Source organism: Leishmania infantum, chromosome 3, assembly GCF_000002875.2.
Source record: "Leishmania infantum JPCM5 genome chromosome 3".
NCBI lineage: Eukaryota > Euglenozoa > Kinetoplastea > Trypanosomatida > Trypanosomatidae > Leishmania > Leishmania infantum.
This window is the reverse complement of record NC_009388.2, coordinates 61,584-84,083: the sequence shown is the minus strand read 5'-3', so window position 1 is coordinate 84,083 and position 22,500 is coordinate 61,584. Positions and strand designations below refer to the sequence as shown.

At 65.0% G+C, this 22,500-nt stretch overlaps 5 protein-coding genes and 1 pseudogene across 6 annotated transcripts; all 6 read right to left on the bottom strand.

Moving 5' to 3' along the window:
- Positions 1–3,704: 3,704 nt before the first annotated feature.
- LINJ_03_0280 lies at positions 3,705–4,774 on the bottom strand (annotated as a pseudogene). Its single transcript is given in 4 exon segments — positions 3,705–3,932; positions 3,935–4,087; positions 4,090–4,488; positions 4,505–4,774. Coding segments are annotated over 4 exon segments (1,050 nt in total).
- A 962-nt stretch (positions 4,775–5,736) lies between these two features.
- Positions 5,737–8,742, bottom strand: LINJ_03_0270 (hypothetical protein; the record flags this gene model as incomplete). The annotated part of the gene is made up of 1 exon (XM_001462744.1): positions 5,737–8,742. One exon carries the CDS (start codon positions 8,740–8,742, stop codon positions 5,737–5,739), a length of 3,006 nt encoding a protein of 1,001 aa, XP_001462781.1.
- Positions 8,743–9,610: 868 nt separating this feature from the next.
- LINJ_03_0260 (hypothetical protein) lies at positions 9,611–16,042 on the bottom strand (the record flags this gene model as incomplete). The annotated part of the gene is made up of 1 exon (XM_001462743.1): positions 9,611–16,042. One exon carries the CDS (start codon positions 16,040–16,042, stop codon positions 9,611–9,613), a length of 6,432 nt encoding a protein of 2,143 aa, XP_001462780.1.
- A 1,170-nt stretch (positions 16,043–17,212) lies between these two features.
- Positions 17,213–18,121, bottom strand: LINJ_03_0250 (conserved hypothetical protein; the record flags this gene model as incomplete). The annotated part of the gene is made up of 1 exon (XM_001462742.1): positions 17,213–18,121. The coding sequence occupies one exon, from the start codon at positions 18,119–18,121 to the stop codon at positions 17,213–17,215; it is 909 nt and encodes a 302-aa protein (XP_001462779.1).
- Positions 18,122–19,428: 1,307 nt separating this feature from the next.
- On the bottom strand, positions 19,429–19,680 carry LINJ_03_0240 (putative ribosomal protein L38; the record flags this gene model as incomplete). Its single annotated transcript, XM_001462741.1, has 1 exon — positions 19,429–19,680. One exon carries the CDS (start codon positions 19,678–19,680, stop codon positions 19,429–19,431), a length of 252 nt encoding a protein of 83 aa, XP_001462778.1.
- Positions 19,681–20,297: 617 nt separating this feature from the next.
- On the bottom strand, positions 20,298–20,762 carry LINJ_03_0230 (conserved hypothetical protein; the record flags this gene model as incomplete). The annotated part of the gene is made up of 1 exon (XM_001462740.1): positions 20,298–20,762. The coding sequence occupies one exon, from the start codon at positions 20,760–20,762 to the stop codon at positions 20,298–20,300; it is 465 nt and encodes a 154-aa protein (XP_001462777.1).
- Between the last annotated feature and the right edge of the window lie 1,738 nt (positions 20,763–22,500).

Here is a 22,500-nt window from a genome sequence, read left to right as displayed (position 1 = left end):
CCTCCCCGCTTCCCCTCCCGCACACCTCGAAGAAGAAACGAACAAGAGGCGTTCCCGCAGACAGACACGTGCACGCACACAGACAGAGAGAAGCGGGACGAAGACGGCGGCCACTGGGAGGACGGAGAGGGACCAACAACAAGCAACAAGCGAACACGAAAGCCGTAGGAAGAGGCAGGGGGATGTGTGTGTGTGTATGGGGGGGAGGGGTGAAGGAGCGAACGTGTGAGCCCGTGTACAGGGGGAGGGGGCAGCCGGAAGTGCGATCGGGGGTATAGAAAAAAAGAAGAAAAAGCCAAGGCCTAAGACGAGTGGATACACGCCGGGCGGAGAAGAAGCAGGAGGAGAAGGGCGGCCTGCGTGACGTGGACACAGTACGCCGCAGTAGCGAGCGATGGACCGTGGACAAGGCGTAGGTAAGTGCGGACGCACCAGTGACGGAAACGAGCGGATTCTTCGTTGTGGTGCAGCGCCTCTGCGAATGTGTTCCTTCCCGTGGGCGCGTGCGCGCGTCTCGCTGATGCCGACAGCGTCCGCAGACACGCGCGCACACGAACAGGAAAGAGGGCGGAGGCGGAGGGAAGACGGGGACGGGGGAAGAGATGGCGCCAAAACAATGCCCAAGACAACGGCACAACAGAGCAGGGTTGCGGAGATGCGGGTGCGTGTGCACGTGCGTGTGTGTCCCACCGAAGGACAGGAGGGGGCGCAGGTGCCCCACGCCTGGAGGTCTCACAACGGGAACAAAACACAACAGAGACGCAACACGACCGAAGAGAAGCGCTCCGCGACACGAGATGCGGCTCAAGTACACGCACACGCACGCACGCACAGGGAGAGAGAGAGGGCGGGGAGTGGGGGAGGGGGTCGATGCTGTAGGGAAAACTGAAAGAGAGGGCGGAGTGCGCGTCTCCAGTGGCGAGGATCGGGCTTGTGGGGTGAGGAGGAGCAGAGCAAATGAAGTTTCGAGCGCGCGCTCACAGACAGGCGCACACACAAGCAGCAGAGGAGGAACGACAACGACGGCGATGTAAAGACACGCAACGCCGAACAGAGAAAAAAAAAGAAATTGCCACAGCGAAACCTACACAACGCACGGAAGAGCGACGGCGTGCTCGTATTTTCTTCGGAGCAGCGTGACGCGGACGGACGCGTGCGCGAGAGACGGAGAGAGGCAGACAAGGAAGTCAGAGGAATATATGTGCGGAGGACGCAACACGATGTAGCCAAGCAAGTAAAGGAGCTAGTATGTGGGAAAGAGAGAGCGAAACAGGGGCAGGAAGAGATGTTGGTGGCGGCGAGCAAGCACGGCGGAGTACAGTCCAGAGCGCGACACACGTCACCTTCGTACGTGTTCTACTTGATCGGCAACGCACAACGACAATGATCACCACGAAAACAGCGGGCCGATAGAGAGAGAGAAGGGGAGGGGATGTGTGTGCGTGTGCGTGTGCGTGTGTGTGTGTGTGTGTGGAGTGTTGAGTGTTGAACGCAAGGGCTGATAGATGTGAGCCGGGACGGCCGGTGCGTGCGTGCCACGCGAAACTCGGCCAATAGGTGAACACACGCACACACACACACACGCTCCGAGAGGGAAGCCAACAGCCACTCCCCACCCCACCCTAGAAGAAGAGGAAACGAACGAAAAAAAAAAGGACAGACAAGGGAGGCCGCGTATGCCGGGACAGCAGAGTCGCATCACCGCCCTGCCGGTTCGACCCGTGCGGCGGAAGCCCTGCCGAGTGCCGTGCAGCCAAGGTGAGGAGGGAAGTGGGGTGGCGGTGATGCTCAGGCACCCGATTCCACAACAACATCAACTCAGAGAGGTGGAGGGCGACGGCAAGAGCAGGGCTGTGAGCACCACAGCCGCAATGATATCAGAGAAGCTACCGTCGCGACGCGTTGTCGGCGGCGCGCATGCGTGCGGGCGCGTTCTTGCGATTCCAACGTCGTCCGCGTACAACCCTTCGCCTTCTCGCTTTCGTTTTTCTCTCTTCGCTGTCCGCCTCCGACTTGCTTGTCGGTGAGCGGCAGTCTGTCCTCTCGCCGCTCACGGCTGATGGCACACGGTCGCGCTGCGTTCACGCGACAGACGGTGCTGCTGACGAGGTGGATGACAGATACGTTGAGGCCGAGAAGAGGACTACTGGAGTGTCAAGGCGGAAAAGAAGGGCAGGGCTATTGGCCAGGGGTGCGCACAGGGTAGGATGGGGGGGGGAGATGGCACGCGTGCACACCAGTACGTACACGGGCGCGAGAGATGCAGAGATGTGACGGCACGCACGATGGCAACGGGTTAGAAACGACGACCGAGAGTTGCAGCTTGTGAAGGAGCGGACTCAGAGATACGGAAGAGGGAGTGAGGGTGGGGTGTCTGTGTGTTCCGTGATCGGAGGTGGCACACGGCCCAGTGGAGGAATGGAGAATGACTGTTAGCTAACAATGGAAGAGGGAACAGGAGCAGAAAGAAAGATTTTCCTTTGGCCGCCAGCGGCAGCAGCACAACGTGCTGGCGAGAGCTGCTGCCGATTTCAGGAGGAAAGGGAGGAGGATGGAAGTTGAGGAGGGGGCTGGTCGACGTGCCAAGCAGGCACACATGCCTGCATAAATAAAAACTCACACAGCGCGAAAGAGAGAGAAAGGGGAGGCCGCGGTGACAGTGATAGCGCACGCCAACAAAAGGAGGATGTCGGACACGAGTGCGGTGATTCGAAAGAGGGAGAGACACCATTGTACACTGTTGTTTGTGCGCTCGATCTCTTCACTTCTCGCGCGTGTGTGTGTGTGTGTGTGTTTTGGGTTACATCAGAAGTTTGCGGTCCGACGGCGTGGGCGTCGCTCTCTCGCCGGGTTCATCTCACGGACACGGCAAGACGAGAAGAGGGAGACGATGGACGAAGGGGCAGAGTATGTTGAATAAAGCGGAGGCGGGGATGAGTGGGGGAGAGGCGTGCGGGGCGGAAGCGCCGTGGGCAACACCGCCTCTCTTTTTCCTTCCACCTGCGCCCACACCGTCCCGCTGCCACACAACACACCGAGAACCCAAACACCACTCGACCCACCGGCCCCCTCGCATGGCGCGATGCCGGCCATGGGCACGCGCGTTACAGAAAAACGGGCCCACTCAGCCCCCATTCCCCTCGACACACACACACACACACACACACACACACACACACACACAGACACAGTGGGGTGTGCGTGCGCTGGGCCTTGCGATGTCACGCACGTCTCAGCGCATGTATGGATGCGCCCTCCCCTGTCCGCCGGGGCACGGAGGAGAGCAGCGAAAAGATGGTTGAACACGTGGAAGAGGCAGGGAGACGTATCGCACTCGTATGGGCACACGCACATGAGGATACATGGGCATGGGCATGCATGCAAGTATGCGCACACCTGTTGCACGCCAGACGTGCCCCTCTCGCCTCCTCCCCCTCCGCTTTTCATGCACGGATGAGGGTGAGTGTGGCCGGTGGCTGGCACACACATGTACGTGACAGCAGCCGCTGGACGAAGAGGAGCGAAGCGTTTCACCGTTGGCCACAACCGCGTCGCGTCGCTCGCTCGCTTCGTGCAACAACGGCACCCGCCCCGATCCTCGTCCCCCCCTACCCCGCGACGTCTCCCTTTCTCCGTTCATGCACACGGAGAGACACGGTGTCGCCCGCTTGGCTCTTCTGGCACGCCTTGCCATAGAAAATGTCTCAGAACGTGGTGCCGAGGCCGCAGCCGCCGGTGTCATCGACGTTGTGGTGCGCGTGGTGGTACCGCTTCAGGTCCTTGAAGTAGAAGTTGGCGGGGTCGCGGTGGTGGATGACGTAATGAATGTCGTCGTACAGGCCGTAGCCGCACACAACACCGCCGGCCACGATATCGAGGCAGCTGCCTCGCCGCGGGGTAGCCGTAGCCGTTGTAGGTGAGCGTACTGGCCACGACGAGCAGCACCGGCGGGAAGACAAGACGGTCGGGTGTCCATCGGAGTGATGTGGTGAATGCCGTGGAGCAAGAGGTGCAGCAGCTTGCAGAGCGGATTGTCGAAGAGCGGCTCGGGAGGTGCGCTCTCGAAGTGGAAGACGATGCGGTGGATCAAATACTCCATGAACTTCCACAGCGCAACTCCAAAAGAGGAAGAAGACCAGCACGAAGAGCGGGCTGAAGTCGATGACTTCGACCGCGTGTTGGTACTGGGCGTCTGCGATGGCCCTCGCATCTGTGGCGCTGGCGGGCGATGTACGATGCCATGGACGGGCCCACGGCGGCTGGGTAGTTCTGGAAGATCCAGTTCATGTTCGGGTAGTAGAGGTAGGCGTCGAAGCGGCTTCCCCACGCCGGGCTCAGCTGCGTGTAGTCGCGCCTGACGCCACGCACGGTCCACAAGAGGCTCAGAGGCAGCCAGAGGATCATGACGGCCCAGCACTTGGTGCAGAAGAAGATCAGGCTCAAGTCAAACAGGCCGCAGCGCGGGACGCAGATGGGGGGGGGTATTGATCAAGTGCATGTACTATGGGAGATCGAGGAACATCGCTTGCCCCACCAGCCCGCGATCGCGGCGGATGGTGAAGTCCTTGTAGGCCATCTCGCGCTGGTGCTTCTCGTACTCGCCGAGCGGACCGAGCATGGAGCTGGCACGGTATCGCGGCAGCATGTTCAGTGCGCTCTTTGTGTAAGCATGGAGGTCACACTCGTCGTGGAACACCTGCGTGGACGCCCTTGCCGTGGTGGTCCCGCGTGATCTGAGCGCCGCCCGGGTGAGGGTTGCGGAGCTCGGTAGCATCGTGCACGCCGCCCTTGTAGATGTACACGCACGGCGTCGGCACCGTCGACGTGCCGAGATGCTTCAACCTCAGCCTCGTACCGCTTTTCAAGCGCATCAGCGCAGGCCTGAAAGACGCCTGTGTTGACGCGCATGAGTCCGCCAGCTGTGGCATCAACCTTGTCGCGCTCCATTAGCCGCCTCGGCACTGCAGAGGCGGCAGTCGCGGCCTACATTCTGCCGTGCGAGCTGCCTTGAAGATGGCGGAGCCGACGGATATGTGAAGTGCGCGGACGGCAGTGGTAGGGCATAACGCGCTACTCGGTAAGTGAAGGATGGCGGAGTGGCTCGCCAGACAGCTGGCTGCAGCGGCTCGTGCAGCGATGGCGCGCCACGTATCCGCTAAGAATGAGGACAAGGCAGAAAACAAGGAAAGGCTCGTCCGATGACTTCGTGGGTGTGCACGCGCAAAGACGGCTTTCGGGCAGAGAGCGAGGAGGCGTGCGGCATGCGAGAGTGCGCGCACACCGCGAGAAAGACTATGGAAAAGGATTACAGGAGAGAGGCGGTCCCTGCGCAGAGATCGGCGTGGCTGGTGAGTGGCGATATGTGACGAGAGGAGAGGGGGCAGAGGGCGAGGAGGGCAGTGAAGTGTATGTGTGTGTGTGCCCCGTCATCTGGGGTCTGTGGGAGACAGACAAGCAACAACGGAAAACAAACGCAGACGCTGAGGATGCCGACCGACACGTGCTGCTGCTGCTGCTGCCGCTGCGCGGTGTTGGCGTTGGACAGCAGCCGTGGTGCGAACAAGCTCACGCACAGAGAGCTAAAAATGGAGCGCAACAACAACGGTGCAGCACTTCCACAGCGCTAGCGCCGGCGAGAATCGAGAACAAGCACAGCTGAGGGGACACGAAGGCGAAGGAAATCACATAGGCAGAGACTCACACGGGGCTACATGTCCTCCCTTCCGTCCACTCACCTCAATCACGACACACCGGCAGTCCGAGGGGCGCCTTTACCATCAATCCGTGGCACTGCGCTGCACAGCCGCTGCAGTTATTGAGGTGCGCTTGCATAATATCAAACATGCTCTGCAGCTCTGCGAGCAGTAGCGGCGGCGAAGGGGCGGCGGCTGCACTAGCGGAGGTCGACGACGACGGCGTTGCCAGTCGGTGAAGGTCTTGGAGAGACCAGCCTTCAGCTCGTTCCACAAGATAGCGACGGCGCGCGTGGAAGCGCGCACACGTCGGCGGCGTCAGTGGCACTGCCGCCACGCCCGCTGCGGACGGGTGTCGGTGAGACGAGGAGGTTCCATCGACTCGGGCAGAGAGGTTGCCGTGGGCTTGGCTGGACAGAGCAGAGAGAGACGCTGTCTGCGGAGTTGCCACGCTGTGCGAGCGTGATGCCGACGACGCCGCCCATGAGGAGTTGGGAGGAGGAGCTACATCGTGAGCCAGCAGATAGAAGTCAGCGCTGCCCACCGCGCTCTCCACCACTGCTGCCGGACTTGGAGGGTATTTCAGGGCATGCTCTACCGTGGAGGAAGGCCCTGGTGGCTGCTGCGCCACAGAAAGCGCTGCCGCCCCTTCCAGCCCCTCACCTACCAGCTCGTCTCCACTCCGCAGCCCCCAGACTTCGTGCCTGTACTGTGGGCACCACCAAGCCTGCGCGTGCAGGAGACTCATCCGCTGCCGTAGCCGCAATGCGGAGGCGAGCGCCGGGACGCGCACGTACAAGGAGGGGTTGATGGCGGACACGTCGTAGAGCTCAGGAAGCTGCACCATCGGCGGGGCTGCCCCACCAGCCTCTCCGCTAAGGTAAGGGATGTGCTCCAGGGCCGGCGGGGGAGGACTCGCTGGAGCGCTCTGATGCCCTCGCGCTCCCTGCTGCTCCCCAGGGAGCAAAATCGGAGAGCCTTCACCGCTCATTCTGCTCCTGACACCGTCACCACCACCTACGGTGGTGCGCTGCCCACCACGCTCTAGGCTGGAGGCCCCCGGGGAGAGGTAGCTCTCTCGGCCGTGAGCGCTGCCGGGGTAGCATCGCCGCCGCAGAACGGCGGCCGCCGCGGCAGACACAGGAAAGCGTGTGAAGTCCCATCGATGCAGCACATGGGCAGGGAGGACGCACAGGTGCAGAGGTGAAGCAGTGTGCTTCTGGTGTTGCTGCTGTGGTGGATGATCTAGCCCACTAGCGGCTCTACTCCCCGTGAGGGTGAGGGTGCCAGCGGCGGGCGTGAGGTGGGCCACGTGGCGTGCGAGCCACCACTCATGCAACTGTTCCGACGCTCTTGCAAGAGCTGCGCGCGCGGACGACCCATTAACGTCTTCGCCACCACCGTTGTCGCGCCGGCGCGACTGAAACCACGCGGAGGACGAAGACAAAGACGTTGTCGAAAAGGCGTGTGCCTGCCACCCCTCCGATGCCACACAGCGCGTCTGGTAGTCTTCCGGGATGAAGGTGCCACCGACGGCGCCTGCTGCCGCTGCGGATGCTGTCGACATCGCTGCACCGAGGCCGGCCGCCGTAAGCGGGGCATGGAAGCAGCGCAAGCACAAGTAGTGGCCCTCATACGTACAGAAGAGGAAGGATGCATCAGCAGGCGTGCCGCCGCCGTCGTCACCGGTCCTGTCGCTGCGGTGGTGATCACAAGCGGCCCGCGTGCGGGCGTGCCTATTCGACTGCGTGCCTCCGGCTAGCAGCCCGTCGCGCTCGCTTGCGGCGCCACCAAAGTCTTCGCTCTCCGGTGCGTCCAGCGGAGCCCTTGCGTTGTGCCGTACACCTCCACGGCCACCACCAGCGCCACCGGTGGCTTCTTGTGTCACGTGGACTGCAGTCACGGCAGCCGATCCCCCGTCCTCCTCGTCTTCGGCCGAAGAGCTGCATCTCGACATGCACATGCACGCGTGCCAGAATCTGCCTCGACGCGGCGACAATGTGGTCGTCTGGCCACCGCCACAACAGCAGCGCGGCAAGTAGCAACACGAGCCGGCCAGTCTTGTGCAGATGCTCCGAGTGTGCGCAGAGCACCACTCAGAGAAGTGGAGCTGCGGCTGCGGCAAGACGACGCCGCATCGAGCGCAACAACCACCCTGCGCAGCGAGGACAGCATGCTGCTCTGCTCGGGTGGTGGGCACGTCGAAGGGCTCACCAACCACACGGCATAGCGGTGCGCGACCGCGCGGAAGGATCGGCGGCGGGGGAGAGGACAAGCGCGACACTGCGGCAGCTGCTGTCATGATCGTGTGCGGGAGCAACAGCAGGTCGCTATGGGTCGTAGCCGAGACGGGCGCGGCCCTGTCCGCATGTGCGTTGGCGTATCCGTCCGGGTAGCTCAGTCGCCGTTCCACTGGCACGCTCGCGCAGCGCACCGGCGGCAGGTCTGCTTTGGTTCCTGAGGTGGACGCGGCAGCGTTGCTCTCCAGCGCGGCGTCCGCCACGGCAGCGACCACGGCCGGTTCAGCCAGTCGCCGCTGCGCTTCAGTGAAGGGAGCCGGTGGCGTGCCGGCTGCACTTGCGGACGCGTCCCGCGTGACGGCGTCGTGCGAGACGGGGCGCACCATTAGCAACGATGCAGCGGCCTCCTGCGCAGCAGACGGCATGATTGGCGCATACGCCGCTGCCACTCGCTGCGCCCACTCTGCCAGGAAAAGTAGGCGACGCCTCTCACACTGCTGCTCCGCCGTGTCCGGCGAGGTCGAGCACGCCACATCAGTGCAAGAGGTCGAGGCGCGCGGTACAGAGATCGCAAGATGTGCGGGGGTGCTGTCATCGGCAGAGGCTCGGCCGTCCTCATCCGCAGTACTCGACGACACCACTTGATGCTGCCAGTGCTGCTGCTGAAGCTCCGTCACAATATGCTGTAGTGCGCGGCGGGCGTTAGCGAGCGGCGGTGAGTGCACGGAGTCGGCCTCACCGTTGGCGGGGTGGCCGTCATGGATTCCGCAGCCCTCCCTGCGGCTCTTTCCACCGGCAGCTGCGTGCATGAACGAAATACCAACGCGCTGTAGCTACAGGACCACATATTCCTGGTTGACGACTCGCGACGCCGCGTTCTCTCTCTCGCGCGCGCGGTCGTTATGCCGGTGCACAGCGGGCGAGGAGAACGCCCGATGCTGCGGGAGAAGGTCGGAGGGCGGTGGAGGTGCCGTGCCGGGTACGAGAGGATGATGAGGCGGCGTCCGCCCAGCTGTGCTAGCTCCCCGCCACACACGTGTGTGCTCAGTTGAATGCTCAGGTGGAAGGGTGTGAGGAGGCGCGAGCGAGTAAAAAAGGAGCATACAGTGGCAGAGTGCCGCGTGCCAAGAACGGCAGCGGCGTAGGCAGCAGAGGCAAGCCTACAGACGCACCCAGCAGGCGGCACACGCTCCTCAAACAGCGGTCATATGCTGTGGCTTTCCGTGCGGTTGCGCGGCAAGCACGAAGACGCGGGCACTCTGCTGCTCCATCTTTTCGCCTGTGGCTGTGCTTGCCCTTGCTCTTCGAGCGCACGCGCACGAGTTGCGGCAACGCGAATTATAGTCCATCACTTCCCGGTGCTCTTCCACCTTGCATCATCCACTCTAACGGGCGACTGTCGCCGCCGTACACGGTTGCGCTGCCACTTGGAGGGAGGTGGGGCCGGGAGTTGCAGCCCCTTGGCGAACGATATGCAGCCAACGGAGGAGTGGCGGAGGTGTGTTTGTGTGTGTGTGGGGGGGGGGCGGCGGCGAGGACGTGCTGCCGGGGTATGGACGTAGGGTGTCGCATCAGAGCAGGAAAAACGATGCAGCACCGAATGCCTTTCATATCCGTAGGAGCGCTGAGGCGTGGAGGAGAGGCGGCGGCCAGCGCCCATGGCTATGGACTGCGTCTCTACGAATCGCTGCCTTCACAAAGGGCAGACAAGGCGACCTCGAGCCGTCGGAAGGCTTCCAGGCTTCGCTCCTGCACCGCCGGGTCGACTCCACGCACGACGCGACGGGAAGCGCCCAGGCGTTCCTCCAGCGCTCGTAACATTGCCCGGGTCTTCGAGATAATGCCGCTCGCAGACAGTCGTTGCGTCTTCAGCCCACCGCCGGAGGTGTGGCGGGGTAGATACTGGGCCAACGCATCCACCCCTTGCAGCCCATTCGACTCGAGAATGTGCTCGTACAGCACGTCGCGGTAAGCCTCCGTTGCAGCTGTGAGGCGCTCCTGCGTGTCTTTCTCTGTGCCCGTTGCCTCCACATCGCGGTGCACCATCCGAGCCCGTGGCGGCTCCCTCGGCAGAGGTGATGCGAGACCGCTGCTCATTGCGGCCCCTGAAGTGCGTTCGTAGTGCGTCACCCCGCTGTGCAGCGGATACACAGGCTCTCTGCGCGGCGTGCGTGTGCCTTGCTGCTGTTGCTGTGGTGTGTTAGGGTGGGAGGTATCGTCGCCGTCGGCCGTCAGCAGCAGCGACGTCACCTGTGGCCTATCCAGCCCCCGTGCGTATAATACTTGAAGGGCACGCGACTTAGCCTGCAGCTCATGAGCGACGCGCAGCAGCTGCCGCTCTTTTTCCCTCAGCCGTGCCGCGCGCTCGTCCAGCTGCGCCGCACGCGAGTCCAGGCGCCGCGAGTGCGCAGGCTTCCACGGCAACTGCGTGGACTCCGTGGACTCCGTGGCGACCTCTTCCGCGTGGCTCGTGCGACGGTCGTCGATCAGCTTCTCGGCGAGCACCTGCTCCAGCGGCCGCGCGCGCTCGCTCAGTTCGACGCCTTCGGCCAACAGTCGCATGGCCTCCCCCCTTTCGCGAAGGCGTTCGCCCGCCTCGGCGATGAGCTCCCCATCCCGGTGCGGCGCCGCTTGCGGCACGCCAGAGCTGCCTTCCACGCTCACAAGGGCAGAGATACCACCAGCTACCGAGGATGATGCGGAGAGTCGCGCCATCAATGAGGAGGCCTTCTCCGACGCCTGCCGCAGTTTAGCCTTGGCCGCTTGCAACTCCGAGGCCATAACAGCATTCTGCTCCTCCAACTCGGCACACCGATGATAGGCCATGTCGCGCTCGTGCACGGCGTCGCCGAGGTGACGCCGCACCTCGCTGAGGTCAGCCGACTCTTGCTGACGCGCGTTGTCACGGTCGCTCATGAGCCTTGCCACCTGCGCTTCCAGTGTTGCGCACCGATTCTGGGCTGCTTCATGTTCCTGCAGAGCGAGGTCGCGGTACAGATTAACTTCGTCTGTGCTCGCAGCAAGACGAGAGCGAAGGTCGCCAGCCTCGTCGACGAGGCGTGCGACGCGTGCTTCCAAGTCCGCCCGCTGCTCTTCAGCTGCTTCGAGGCGCACCTGCCTCTCTCTAACACCCGAAATAACATGCTCCAGCGTCTTCTCCTGCTCCTCACTGAGCTGAGCAAGCCGCGCCCTCAGCTCTGCATTCTCCACGTCGGCAGCGTCCTGCCTGAGCTTCACCTCTTCACGGAGATTAGCAAGTTGCCGCAGGGCCTCGTCTCTCTCGTCCGCCCGCTGCTCCGCATCTCCCTCGAGCCCAATGCACCGACGCGCCATCGAATCAAGCCGCTCCTGCGCATCCGCCGCTTTCGCCGCCACTTCTTGCCGCTGCTGCTCCGCGGCCGCGAACGCCTCCATCAGCTGCGCCACCTGCGACTCGAGGCAACAGCGTTCTTCATCAAAGGACTCCTCCTCCTTCTTGACCATTTCCCGGTGCAGCTGAAGCTGCTCTGCAGCCACTACTGCCTGTGCGCCCGCTTCGTCCCTCTCACGCAGGAGCACTGCGATCTGCGCCTCCAGCTCGGCATCCCGGTGCGACACGGCACCACCGCGATGCCGAGACTCCGCTGCCTCCATGGACAACATCTTCAGCATCGTCTCTCGCTCTGCCCTCAGACGCTCTACCTCCGACTCCAGAGCCAAACGCCTATGCTCCGATGCGTCTCGCTCCTGCGTAACGACTTCACGCAACACCTGCAGCTCCTCCGCATCCATTGCCTTTTGCTCGCGCGCCTCGTCGCGGTCCGCGGCCAGCCGTGCCACCTGTGCCTCCAGCTCGGCGCGCTGCTGCGCGGCCGTGACCAGGCGCTGCTGCAGCTCCTCGGCGTTCGCGGCCAGCTGCTCGCGCGCCTCGTCGCGGTCCGCGGCCAGCCGTGCCACCTGTGCCTCCAGCTCGGCGCGCTGCTGCGCGGCCGTGGCCAGGCGCTGCTGCAGCTCCTCGGCGTTCGCGGCCAGCTGCTCGCGCGCCTCGTCGCGGTCCGCGGCCAGCCGTGCCACCTGTGCCTCCAGCTCGGCGCGCTGCTGCGTGGCGGTGACCAGGCGCTGCTGCAGCTCCTCGGCGTTCGCGGCCAGCTGCTCGCGCGCCTCGTCGCGGTCCGCGGCCAGCCGTGCCACCTGTGCCTCCAGCTCGGCGCGCTGCTGCGCGGCCGTGGCCAGGCGCTGCTGCAGCTCCTCGGCGTTCGCGGCCAGCTGCTCGCGCGCCTCGTCGCGGTCCGCGGCCAGCCGTGCCACCTGTGCCTCCAGCTCGGCGCGCTGCTGCGCGGCCGTGACCAGGCGCTGCTGCAGCTCTTCGGCGTTCGCGGCCAGCTGCTCGCGCGCCTCGTCGCGGTCCGCGGCCAGCCGTGCCACCTGTGCCTCCAGCTCGGCGCGCTGCTGCGTGGCGGTGACCAGGCGCTGCTGCAGCTCTTCGGCGTTCGCGGCCAGCTGCTCGCGCGCCTCGTCGCGGTCCGCGGCCAGCCGTGCCACCTGTGCCTCCAGCTCGGCGCGCTGCTGCGCGGCCGTGACCAGGCGCTGCTGCAGCTCCTCGGCGTTCGCGGCCAGCTGCTCGCGCGCCTCGTCGCGGTCCGCGGCCAGCCGTGCCACCTGTGCCTCCAGCTCGGCGCGCTGCTGCGCGGCCGTGACCAGGCGCTGCTGCAGCTCTTCGGCGTTCGCGGCCAGCTGCTCGCGCGCCTCGTCGCGGTCCGCGGCCAGCCGTGCCACCTGTGCCTCCAGCTCGGCGCGCTGCTGCGTGGCGGTGACCAGGCGCTGCTGCAGCTCCTCGGCGTTCGCGGCCAGCTGCTCGCGCGCCTCGTCGCGGTCCGCGGCCAGCCGTGCCACCTGTGCCTCCAGCTCGGCGCGCTGCTGCGTGGCGGTGACCAGGCGCTGCTGCAGCTCTTCGGCGTTCGCGGCCAGCTGCTCGCGCGCCTCGTCGCGGTCCGCGGCCAGCCGTGCCACCTGTGCCTCCAGCTCGGCGCGCTGCTGCGCGGCCGTGACCAGGCGCTGCTGCAGCTCTTCGGCGTTCGCGGCCAGCTGCTCGCGCGCCTCGTCGCGGTCCGCGGCCAGCCGTGCCACCTGTGCCTCCAGCTCGGCGCGCTGCTGCGTGGCGGTGACCAGGCGCTGCTGCAGCTCCTCGGCGTTCGCGGCCAGCTGCTCGCGCGCCTCGTCGCGGTCCGCGGCCAGCCGTGCCACCTGTGCCTCCAGCTCGGCGCGCTGCTGCGTGGCGGTGACCAGGCGCTGCTGCAGCTCTTCGGCGTTCGCGGCCAGCTGCTCGCGCGCCTCGTCGCGGTCCGCGGCCAGCCGTGCCACCTGTGCCTCCAGCTCGGCGCGCTGCTGCGCGGCCGTGACCAGGCGCTGCTGCAGCTCCTCGGCGTTCGCGGCCAGCTGCTCGCGCGCCTCGTCGCGGTCCGCGGCCAGCCGTGCCACCTGTGCCTCCAGCTCGGCGCGCTGCTGCGCGGCCGTGACCAGGCGCTGCTGCAGCTCCTCGGCGTTCGCGGCCAGCTGCTCGCGCGCCTCGTCGCGGTCCGCGGCCAGCCGTGCCACCTGTGCCTCCAGCTCGGCGCGCTGCTGCGTGGCGGTGACCAGGCGCTGCTGCAGCTCCTCGGCGTTCGCGGCCAGCTGCTCGCGCGCCTCGTCGCGGTCCGCGGCCAGCCGTGCCACCTGTGCCTCCAGCTCGGCGCGCTGCTGCGTGGCGGTGACCAGGCGCTGCTGCAGCTCCTCGGCGTTCGCGGCCAGCTGCTCGCGCGCCTCGTCGCGGTCCGCGGCCAGCCGTGCCACCTGTGCCTCCAGCTCGGCGCGCTGCTGCGCGGCCGTGACCAGGCGCTGCTGCAGCTCCTCGGCGTTCGCGGCCAGCTGCTCGCGCGCCTCGTCGCGGTCCGCGGCCAGCCGTGCCACCTGTGCCTCCAGCTCGGCGCGCTGCTGCGTGGCGGTGACCAGGCGCTGCTGCAGCTCCTCGGCGTTCGCGGCCAGCTGCTCGCGCGCCTCGTCGCGGTCCGCGGCCAGCCGTGCCACCTGTGCCTCCAGCTCGGCGCGCTGCTGCGCGGCCGTGACCAGGCGCTGCTGCAGCTCCTCGGCGTTCGCGGCCAGCTGCTCGCGCGCCTCGTCGCGGTCCGCGGCCAGCCGTGCCACCTGTGCCTCCAGCTCGGCGCGCTGCTGCGCGGCCGTGACCAGGCGCTGCTGCAGCTCCTCGGCGTTCGCGGCCAGCTGCTCGCGCGCCTCGTCGCGGTCCGCGGCCAGCCGTGCCACCTGTGCCTCCAGCTCGGCGCGCTGCTGCGCGGCCGTGACCAGGCGCTGCTGCAGCTCTTCGGCGTTCGCGGCCAGCTGCTCGCGCGCCTCGTCGCGGTCCGCGGCCAGCCGTGCCACCTGTGCCTCCAGCTCGGCGCGCTGCTGCGTGGCGGTGACCAGGCGCTGCTGCAGCTCTTCGGCGTTCGCGGCCAGCTGCTCGCGCGCCTCGTCGCGGTCCGCGGCCAGCCGTGCCACCTGTGCCTCCAGCTCGGCGCGCTGCTGCGCGGCCGTGACCAGGCGCTGCTGCAGCTCTTCGGCGTTCGCGGCCAGCTGCTCGCGCGCCTCGTCGCGGTCCGCGGCCAGCCGTGCCACCTGTGCCTCCAGCTCGGCGCGCTGCTGCGTGGCGGTGACCAGGCGCTGCTGCAGCTCCTCGGCGTTCGCGGCCAGCTGCTCGCGCGCCTCGTCGCGGTCCGCGGCCAGCCGTGCCACCTGTGCCTCCAGCTCGGCGCGCTGCTGCGTGGCGGTGACCAGGCGCTGCTGCAGCTCTTCGGCGTTCGCGGCCAGCTGCTCGCGCGCCTCGTCGCGGTCCGCGGCCAGCCGTGCCACCTGTGCCTCCAGCTCGGCGCGCTGCTGCGCGGCCGTGACCAGGCGCTGCTGCAGCTCCTCGGCGTTCGCGGCCAGCTGCTCGCGCGCCTCGTCGCGGTCCGCGGCCAGCCGTGCCACCTGTGCCTCCAGCTCGGCGCGCTGCTGCGTGGCGGTGACCAGGCGCTGCTGCAGCTCTTCGGCGTTCGCGGCCAGCTGCTCGCGCGCCTCGTCGCGGTCCGCGGCCAGCCGTGCCACCTGTGCCTCCAGCTCGGCGCGCTGCTGCGCGGCCGTGACCAGGCGCTGCTGCAGCTCTTCGGCGTTCGCGGCCAGCTGCTCGCGCGCCTCGTCGCGGTCCGCGGCCAGCCGTGCCACCTGTGCCTCCAGCTCGGCGCGCTGCTGCGTGGCGGTGACCAGGCGCTGCTGCAGCTCCTCGGCGTTCGCGGCCAGCTGCTCGCGCGCCTCGTCGCGGTCCGCGGCCAGCCGTGCCACCTGTGCCTCCAGCTCGGCGCGCTGCTGCGTGGCGGTGACCAGGCGCTGCTGCAGCTCTTCGGCGTTCGCGGCCAGCTGCTCGCGCGCCTCGTCGCGGTCCGCGGCCAGCCGTGCCACCTGTGCCTCCAGCTCGGCGCGCTGCTGCGCGGCCGTGACCAGGCGCTGCTGTAAGAGGTCTGCGGTGCTTTTTAGTGCCGCGTTCTCTTCCTCTGCGGTTCGGAGCTGCGCGGCAGCGGATGTGGCGGCCTTGGCGGCGTTGCATTGCGCGTCGTTGAGTGCTTGCTGGAGGGTCTCGATGACGCCTCGCAGGGCGTGCAGGTCGGCATCGGTGACGGAGGGTTTTGTCGACACTGTTACTGCTTCGACGGTAGGGGCGAGTGCTGCGGGGGACACAGCGGCAGCGGGCTGCGGCGAGGGTGCATGAGTCCCCGGCGCTTGACTCGTGTGAGGTGGCGGCACCGGCGAGGATCGAGCCGGCGTGGCGCTGACGGTGGTAGAATGAACGACATATCCTGGCGTCACGGACCCGCGTGCCTTGTAGCGCTCAACCACCTGGTAACAGCGCTGGCAGACGGGGACGGCCTCATTGCTGTAGTAGCGGGGGATCACGGTCTTGGTGGAGGCGCACTTGCCGCATAGCACGATGCCGCAGCGGTGGCAGTTGACCTTGGTGGAAAAGAAACCGAAGGGGGCGCCGCAGTCCTGGTACTGACAGACTTTCACCCTCTGCTGAGGCTGCCAGCGGTCCTGCGGAACTACTCCACCGACAGGAGTGGACATGGCCGCTCCCCCCCGGCAACGTGGTGGTGTACTCGCGGGGGAGGTGGCAGAGAAGAGAAGAATGTGCCCCCCCTCCCCCCACTCTGGCGCCAGTGATGTGCGCAGACGTCCGTCGCTCGGTGTCTGCCGCTAAGGCGCGCAAGAACTTGCTACACCCTCACCGTAAGAAAGAAGCAGGCAGGCGGCGTGAATTCCGCGTGCTCTTCGAGTGGCAGCCAAACGAGAACACACGAAAAGCGTGATAGCGCTGGTGGTGGTAGTCGCCGTCGTGGGGTGCTCCCTTGATGCTTACGTGGCTGGCGATGCAGCTTGCAAGGGTGAGGGGTAAGAAGGAGCTTGTGCGCGTGTACGGATGCGTAAGAAGAAGACGGGGAGAAACGGCGGCTGCTTGGGCGGTGCGAGGGAAGCGAGGGCACGTGAGCAGAAGGTGCCACAGCTGCCTCCCCTCCACGCACACGCACACGCACACACACACACGCAACACATACAGGCAGACGGACAGGGGCGTGGTGAGAGCGGAAAGGAGGGCGAGGGCGGGAGGGGTGCGCATGGAAGGAGAGCAGAGCGAGAGAGAGAGAGAGCGGACAGGGGCGGGGCCGGCCATGTGCGCGCGCGCGTGTGTGGATGAATGGGGACTCACAGAGAGAAGAACGAAGACACGGACGCACAACATGGACGAGGCTGCTGCTGAGCCAAAGTTGTCTGTGTTGTGTTCTGCACGCGTGGACACATCTGCCGCATGCGAGAGAGGCCAGAAGTGCACGAGTCGGGGTGGTATCTTCCGCCCTGTCGCCGCTGTCCGCCTCATACCCGCCTACCAGAAGGCAGCGAGAACGGTGCCCTCACCTGGGTTGTCAGCTGCCGCGGCCGGCAAGTGAGGCGCGGAGTTCATGGCTTGGGCTAGGGAAGAGGGCGGGGGCGCGGCACAGCGATAAGGGAGATGAAGCAAGAGAGGCGCCCGATCACTCCGCACGCTCGCACTTTCCATCGCTCGTTCCGCTTTCCTTCGGCTTTCCGGCTGGCTGCTTGTGAAGATGAAGTACAACACGTAACCGTCATGCACAGGCTCGCGCGAGAGGCCTTCCAGAGTTTTACGAGTGCGGCCGAGTGAGGTGTGTGTGTGTGTGTGTGTGTGTGCAGAACAAGAGCGGCCCCGCATGCCCACGTCGCTTAGTCGATGCGTATGTTTTTCTTCTTCGCTACGCCGTTGTTGCCCTTGCCGCGGATGAACTGGCGATGGCGGCCCTCCGCCTCGGCAAAGTCCCGCAGCGCCTCGTCGTACTTCACAAAGGGCAGTAGCTCCAGCTCCGCCCCGTACGCAGCGGCGTCGATGGCCAGCCACAGGAACAGCAGTCCCAGCAGCGGGCACACTACAAACAGAGTCCAGTACATGGTGCGGTGCAGGTGCTGCCGCAGGGACTTCTGCTGCGCGATCTTGGCTGCATGTGCCTGTGCACGCAGCTGCAGTACTGCCTGCTGCTCCTGCTGGATGTGCGGCTGCAGGGATACCCACAGCTGGTAGCTGTGCCAGTAGCGCTGCACCTCAGGCGGCGGAGGCTGGTGCCTAGACGCTGAAAGCCCCGAGGCTTCGTTGGCGACGGGCGGGTACTGCGAAGAGAAGCGGGCAGGCGGTTGCGCCGGCGACGGCCTGTCACCCATGCTGTTATTGATGCGGGCCGAAGGTAGGCGGCCGCGAAATTTGAAGCACCGCCGAAGACCATCCCACATCGCTGACTGTGTCTTCGTGGTAACGTGAGACGCGGCCACTTCGTGCATCCTCTCCGCTGTACCCTGTGCTGTCAGAGCAGGAAACCGTTCCGTGAAGAGCGCGTCCACGCCTGCGCTTGGCGAGGCAGGCGGTGGCGCATCGGTGGCGGAGGTGCCCCGACGGTGGCCAAACGTGGTCGTGCCGAAGCGGCTCGCAAAGAGATCCTCCACGGTAGGCTGCTGCGACCCTGTAAAAGATGCGGGCAGAGGCACCTCACCTCTTGTCGCAGCCGTGATGCGGTGACCCACGGCACAACAGTATCGTTGGCTCAGCTCCGCCGAGACGCAGACACGTCCAGGCTGCGCAGCCATGGGGCTCCCAGCGCATGACAGCCGGCGGAGGAGTGCCACTTGACCGCAGCCTTTTCCATCAGCGCACACACGCGCCACAGATCGCGCACCGCCCTTGTGCAGGTGCGCGCACCTCGCCACACGGTCAACGGACATGGCACGGTGAGCAAAAGCGAGGCAATGCGATGTAGAGGGTAGGGAGTCGGGGAGCGCGCACGGTGCGCGCAAGCGATTGGGCACGGCGGCTGAGGTGTGGAGAGAGACGACAACAAGAGAGGGGAGGGAAGGGGAGGGGAGGGGGCGTGTGTGTGTGTGTATGTGAGCAGTGACTCAACGTCGCGGAAGCTTCGACGGTGACGGCGTAGCACCGGCCAGTGCAGACGCATAGGTGTAACCAGAGAGAGAGAATTGCGAGGATGCCGTCTCAGACCGAGCGCACTGGTGTGCCGGTATGTGTATGTGTGTGCTTCCAGAGCGGCACATGCACACATGCGCACATCAGCCACGACAACCCACCCTTGAACGCTCCCATACCTAAGAGAGAGAGAGAGACACGCCGCTGCTTTCGTTGCCGTGTCTGCCCAGGCCACCCACAGCGATGACCGAGTTCACCAGCGCGAGAGGTGGCCGCCTGAGGGAGGCACGCGCCACTCATGACACGTCCGACTCAACGGATCGGTTGTTATTCTGGTGCTCCGGTTGCGATGCTTGAATTTGCTGTCTTCCTTTGCGTAGAACGACGAGGATGCACACTTGAGTGCGCACGCATGGCTGCGTGTATGCGTGTGCGAGGAAAGGGAGGAGGGCGCTGCTGCTCACGCGCACGCGCTCGCGCCGCCACGCCGCCGCCGCACCGTCCTCCCTTCCGTTTACGAGGGCACATACACGCTCACGAGCGCAAACGTTCATGCCCCTTCCCCACCCCCGCTCGCTCCACCAAGAAAAAAAAACACGAAAATGAAAAACGAAAACAATTGTACGCAAGAGGGGCAGGCAGACATAGGGGCGGGTGTGCGTCTCCTCCCGTCCCGTCCTTGCCTGCCTCGCCGCCAACTTGCTTCCATAATAGAGCGCTGTTTCCCGAGCCTGGAAAGCGGCCAGGCCGACCAAGCCTGGCTTCCTTCCGCCGCGGCGATCACCCACGCACACACGCACGCGCGCGCACGAGAAAAAAAAATGATGGAGAAGAGAGCGCGGGCAGGCACTGCCGCAGACAACGAGTGCCACAACCCCCTTCTCCCCGCGCATGTGTGCGTGTTTCGGTCTGCCTGTGAGCGCGTGTGGCGCGACGACGACGGTACCAGCTATGCCATCGTTGCGGCGTCTTCTTACTGCTTGGAGCCGGCGTTCGTCTTGGCGTGCGAGCGGGCCGTCACGGCGATCTTCTTCACGGACGGGTGGATGGAGCGCTCGATCTTGTCGGCCTTCTTCTTGTCGTTCACGACCAGCGTGTAGAGGTAGCGGCTGCAGCGGACCTTGAACTTGGTGGCGCTGGGGTTGTGCTTCACCTTCACGCACCGCGCATCCTTGCGGGAGCAGATGGCGAGAAACTCCTTCAGGGTCTTAATCTCACGCGGCATGGCTGAAGAGAGGGAGGCGACGGAAAACGGAAAAGGGTGCTCGAGAGGGGAGAACGAAGCGCTCTGCCTGCGTGTGCGTGTGAGAGGCAGACAGGCATTCGTGGGTGCGCCCCGTGGGAGCGAGTGGTGGCGAAGCCCACGGACGACGGACGGCGACGGTGGAGAGAGAAAGAAAGAGATGACAGCGAGAAGGAAGAGTAAGCGTGGGCGAGCGAGTTGATGCGTCACCGAACGCATGCGCCGCTAAGGACGCAGGGTGCACGAAAAGAGTATGAGGGCGGGTGCTGCACAGCCTCATCGACCCTCACCTCCTCTTTAAGGGCAGGGGAAGGGGGTGGCGGAGGCAAGGACACAGGCCTCCACCATCTCGCACGTTGTTTTGTGGTGGTGATTTGCCTGCCTCCCTCTCCGGTGCCGTGCACTCCAGAGCACATGTATGCACACGCACAGCGAGAGAACGAGAAAGAGCCCGGTGCAGTGGGTGATGGTCGTGGCCATCGTGAAGGTGATGGATGCGCGCGTAAAGGAAAGACGGTTGCGCGACTGGTAGTCCTTTACACGTATACGGGCTACAACTGTTGCCGCCTCCTTCCGTGTTCCGTGTGTGAGACTGCCGGTCAGCTGCGCTTGCGCTCGCTATGCAGAGCCCCGCCGCTCACGCTATCATCACTCAAGAGCTTACTAGAGCTGACGCCTCTGCCGCCAAAGGCGGGGATGTTGAGAAAGTCGGGGTCGTCGATCTGCCTATTCGGCTTGACAAGATACCGATCTGCCTTCAGCTTGCCCGTCTGCCGGGCCACTGCCTCGCTCTGCGCGTCCAGCCGCAAGCCCTCTGCCTCTTCCTCTCGAGACAGGTGCACAACCAGTCGGCTATAACCGTATAAGAAGGCAACCATGCCAAGGCCGATGGCGGCGGGCTTCTTGAAGTCGTCGTACATCATGAGCAGGAGGCCGCCGAGCTGAAGATTGCCTGCGGCGTCGTACACAAGACGGCGGCGACGCTCCTGCTCAATGCGGTCCCGCTCCTTGCTGCCGCTGAAGCGGCTGTTGCCCATGGCGCGTCTTGCGGTGCGGCGCAGCATGAGCTCCGTTCCCCTCTCGTCAAGGACAAGCGTCTGCGTGCTCGTATGTGTGGGTGGAAGGTTCCCCAGCAGGGTGTGTTACTGCGTGCGTGTAGCCTCCCCCTTCCCTTCCATGCATATGCACTCTGTGTGGAGGCGATGGGCGGCGATGATGAAGTGGCACGTACATCGGCACGCACCCGTGAGACAGCGCAGAGAGGCAGGCAGGCGAGCACAGAGCACCGGAGATGCTCAGGGGTAGGTTGTTTCCGCGGGAAAGAGAGAACAGAATGGGGAGAGGTGAGGGTGAGCGATGGCGAGTGGCAGCGGCCATGGCGTCTTCGTTGAGGCGCCTTCGTTATGCGCACGCATACCCCGCCTCCCTTCCGCCAACGCGTCTGCGCGTGAGAGAGTGGAAGGAGGGGGAGAGCAGAGAAGGCAGCAAGGAGGCACCGTGGCGAAAACGCACGCACGCATGCATGCACGCATACACGGACGGGCTGATACGCGCGTCTGCGCGCTCGCACGGGTGCGCCGAAGCGGCAGCGGCGGAGGGAGGGGAGAGGAGGAGTGGAAATTGCTAACACGAGAGAGAGAACCGAGAAACGCGAACTCGCAGCGAGGCGCTCACACTGGAGTCGACATGCACCACCGGACAAAGACAAGAAAGGAAACAAGCGAAGAGACTTAGAGGGAATCGCGCATGCTGAGGGATGCATAAACGTAAATCGACAGCAACCACAAGCAGCAGCAGCAGCAGCAGCAAGTCACACCGAGAACCAGGAATGAAGGCAGTGGAAGAAACGAGGGGAGCGAGCTATCGGAACGCTGAGGGTGGTGGTGGGTGGTGGGAAGGGTTTTGTGTCTCTCTTCGTGAGATCGACACGGGAAGTGTGGTGGTGGTGGTGGTGGTGGGCGACAGGAGACCATGAGGTTCACTCATGGAACCATCGGCACACCCACGCACGCCACAAGGCATCGAAAAGAGTACGCCCTCTTTCCTTGGCCTGCCTTTCCCCGTGGAACATCCTTCACGGTGCACGTGGGCGCGTGCTGCTGTGGTCGTTGCCGCTTTTAACGGGGGAGGGGAGGGGGGGGCGAAGGGGGAAAAAGACGAGATGAAGAGAAGAAAGCGAAAAGATCGTGGGCCTGCGAGAGAGCGACACCGGGGAGGAGGCAGCAGGCACGCCGCCCCCCACACACTCGCATACAAACAACCAAAGCCCGGGCAAGGACTGCGCAAGCGACGCATTCACACATCATGGAACCTCAGCCTTGGGCAGGCGGGGCGGGGAGGGGGAGGGGAAGGATTTGAGGAACGAAGAGAGAAAGAGGTGCTCCGGGGACGGACACATCCGCCCATACTGGCACACACGCATCTCCCCATCAGACACACACACACACCCTTCCCCCCCCTCCCGCCACACAGACGCGTACGCATGGAAAGAAAGCACAATACAGGGTTGGGAACACACACACACACACACAGAAACCGAAAGAGGCGATCACCATCCGAATAGACCCTAGAGAGAGAAGCAGAGCAAGGGAGAGAAGTGGCAGACTGCACACGCGCACGCACGCAGCGCTTCTAGCACGCCTTCCATGCCCCCCTCCCATCCCCCCAAGCGACACTACTAGCTTGCGATGGAAGGAAGAGGAGGACGGCTGGTGCAGTGCCATCGCCACGACACGACGACTGTTTGGTGGATACGCGTGCGTCTCGTGCACACGCGCATGTACGTGTGGGGGGAGCGCGCGA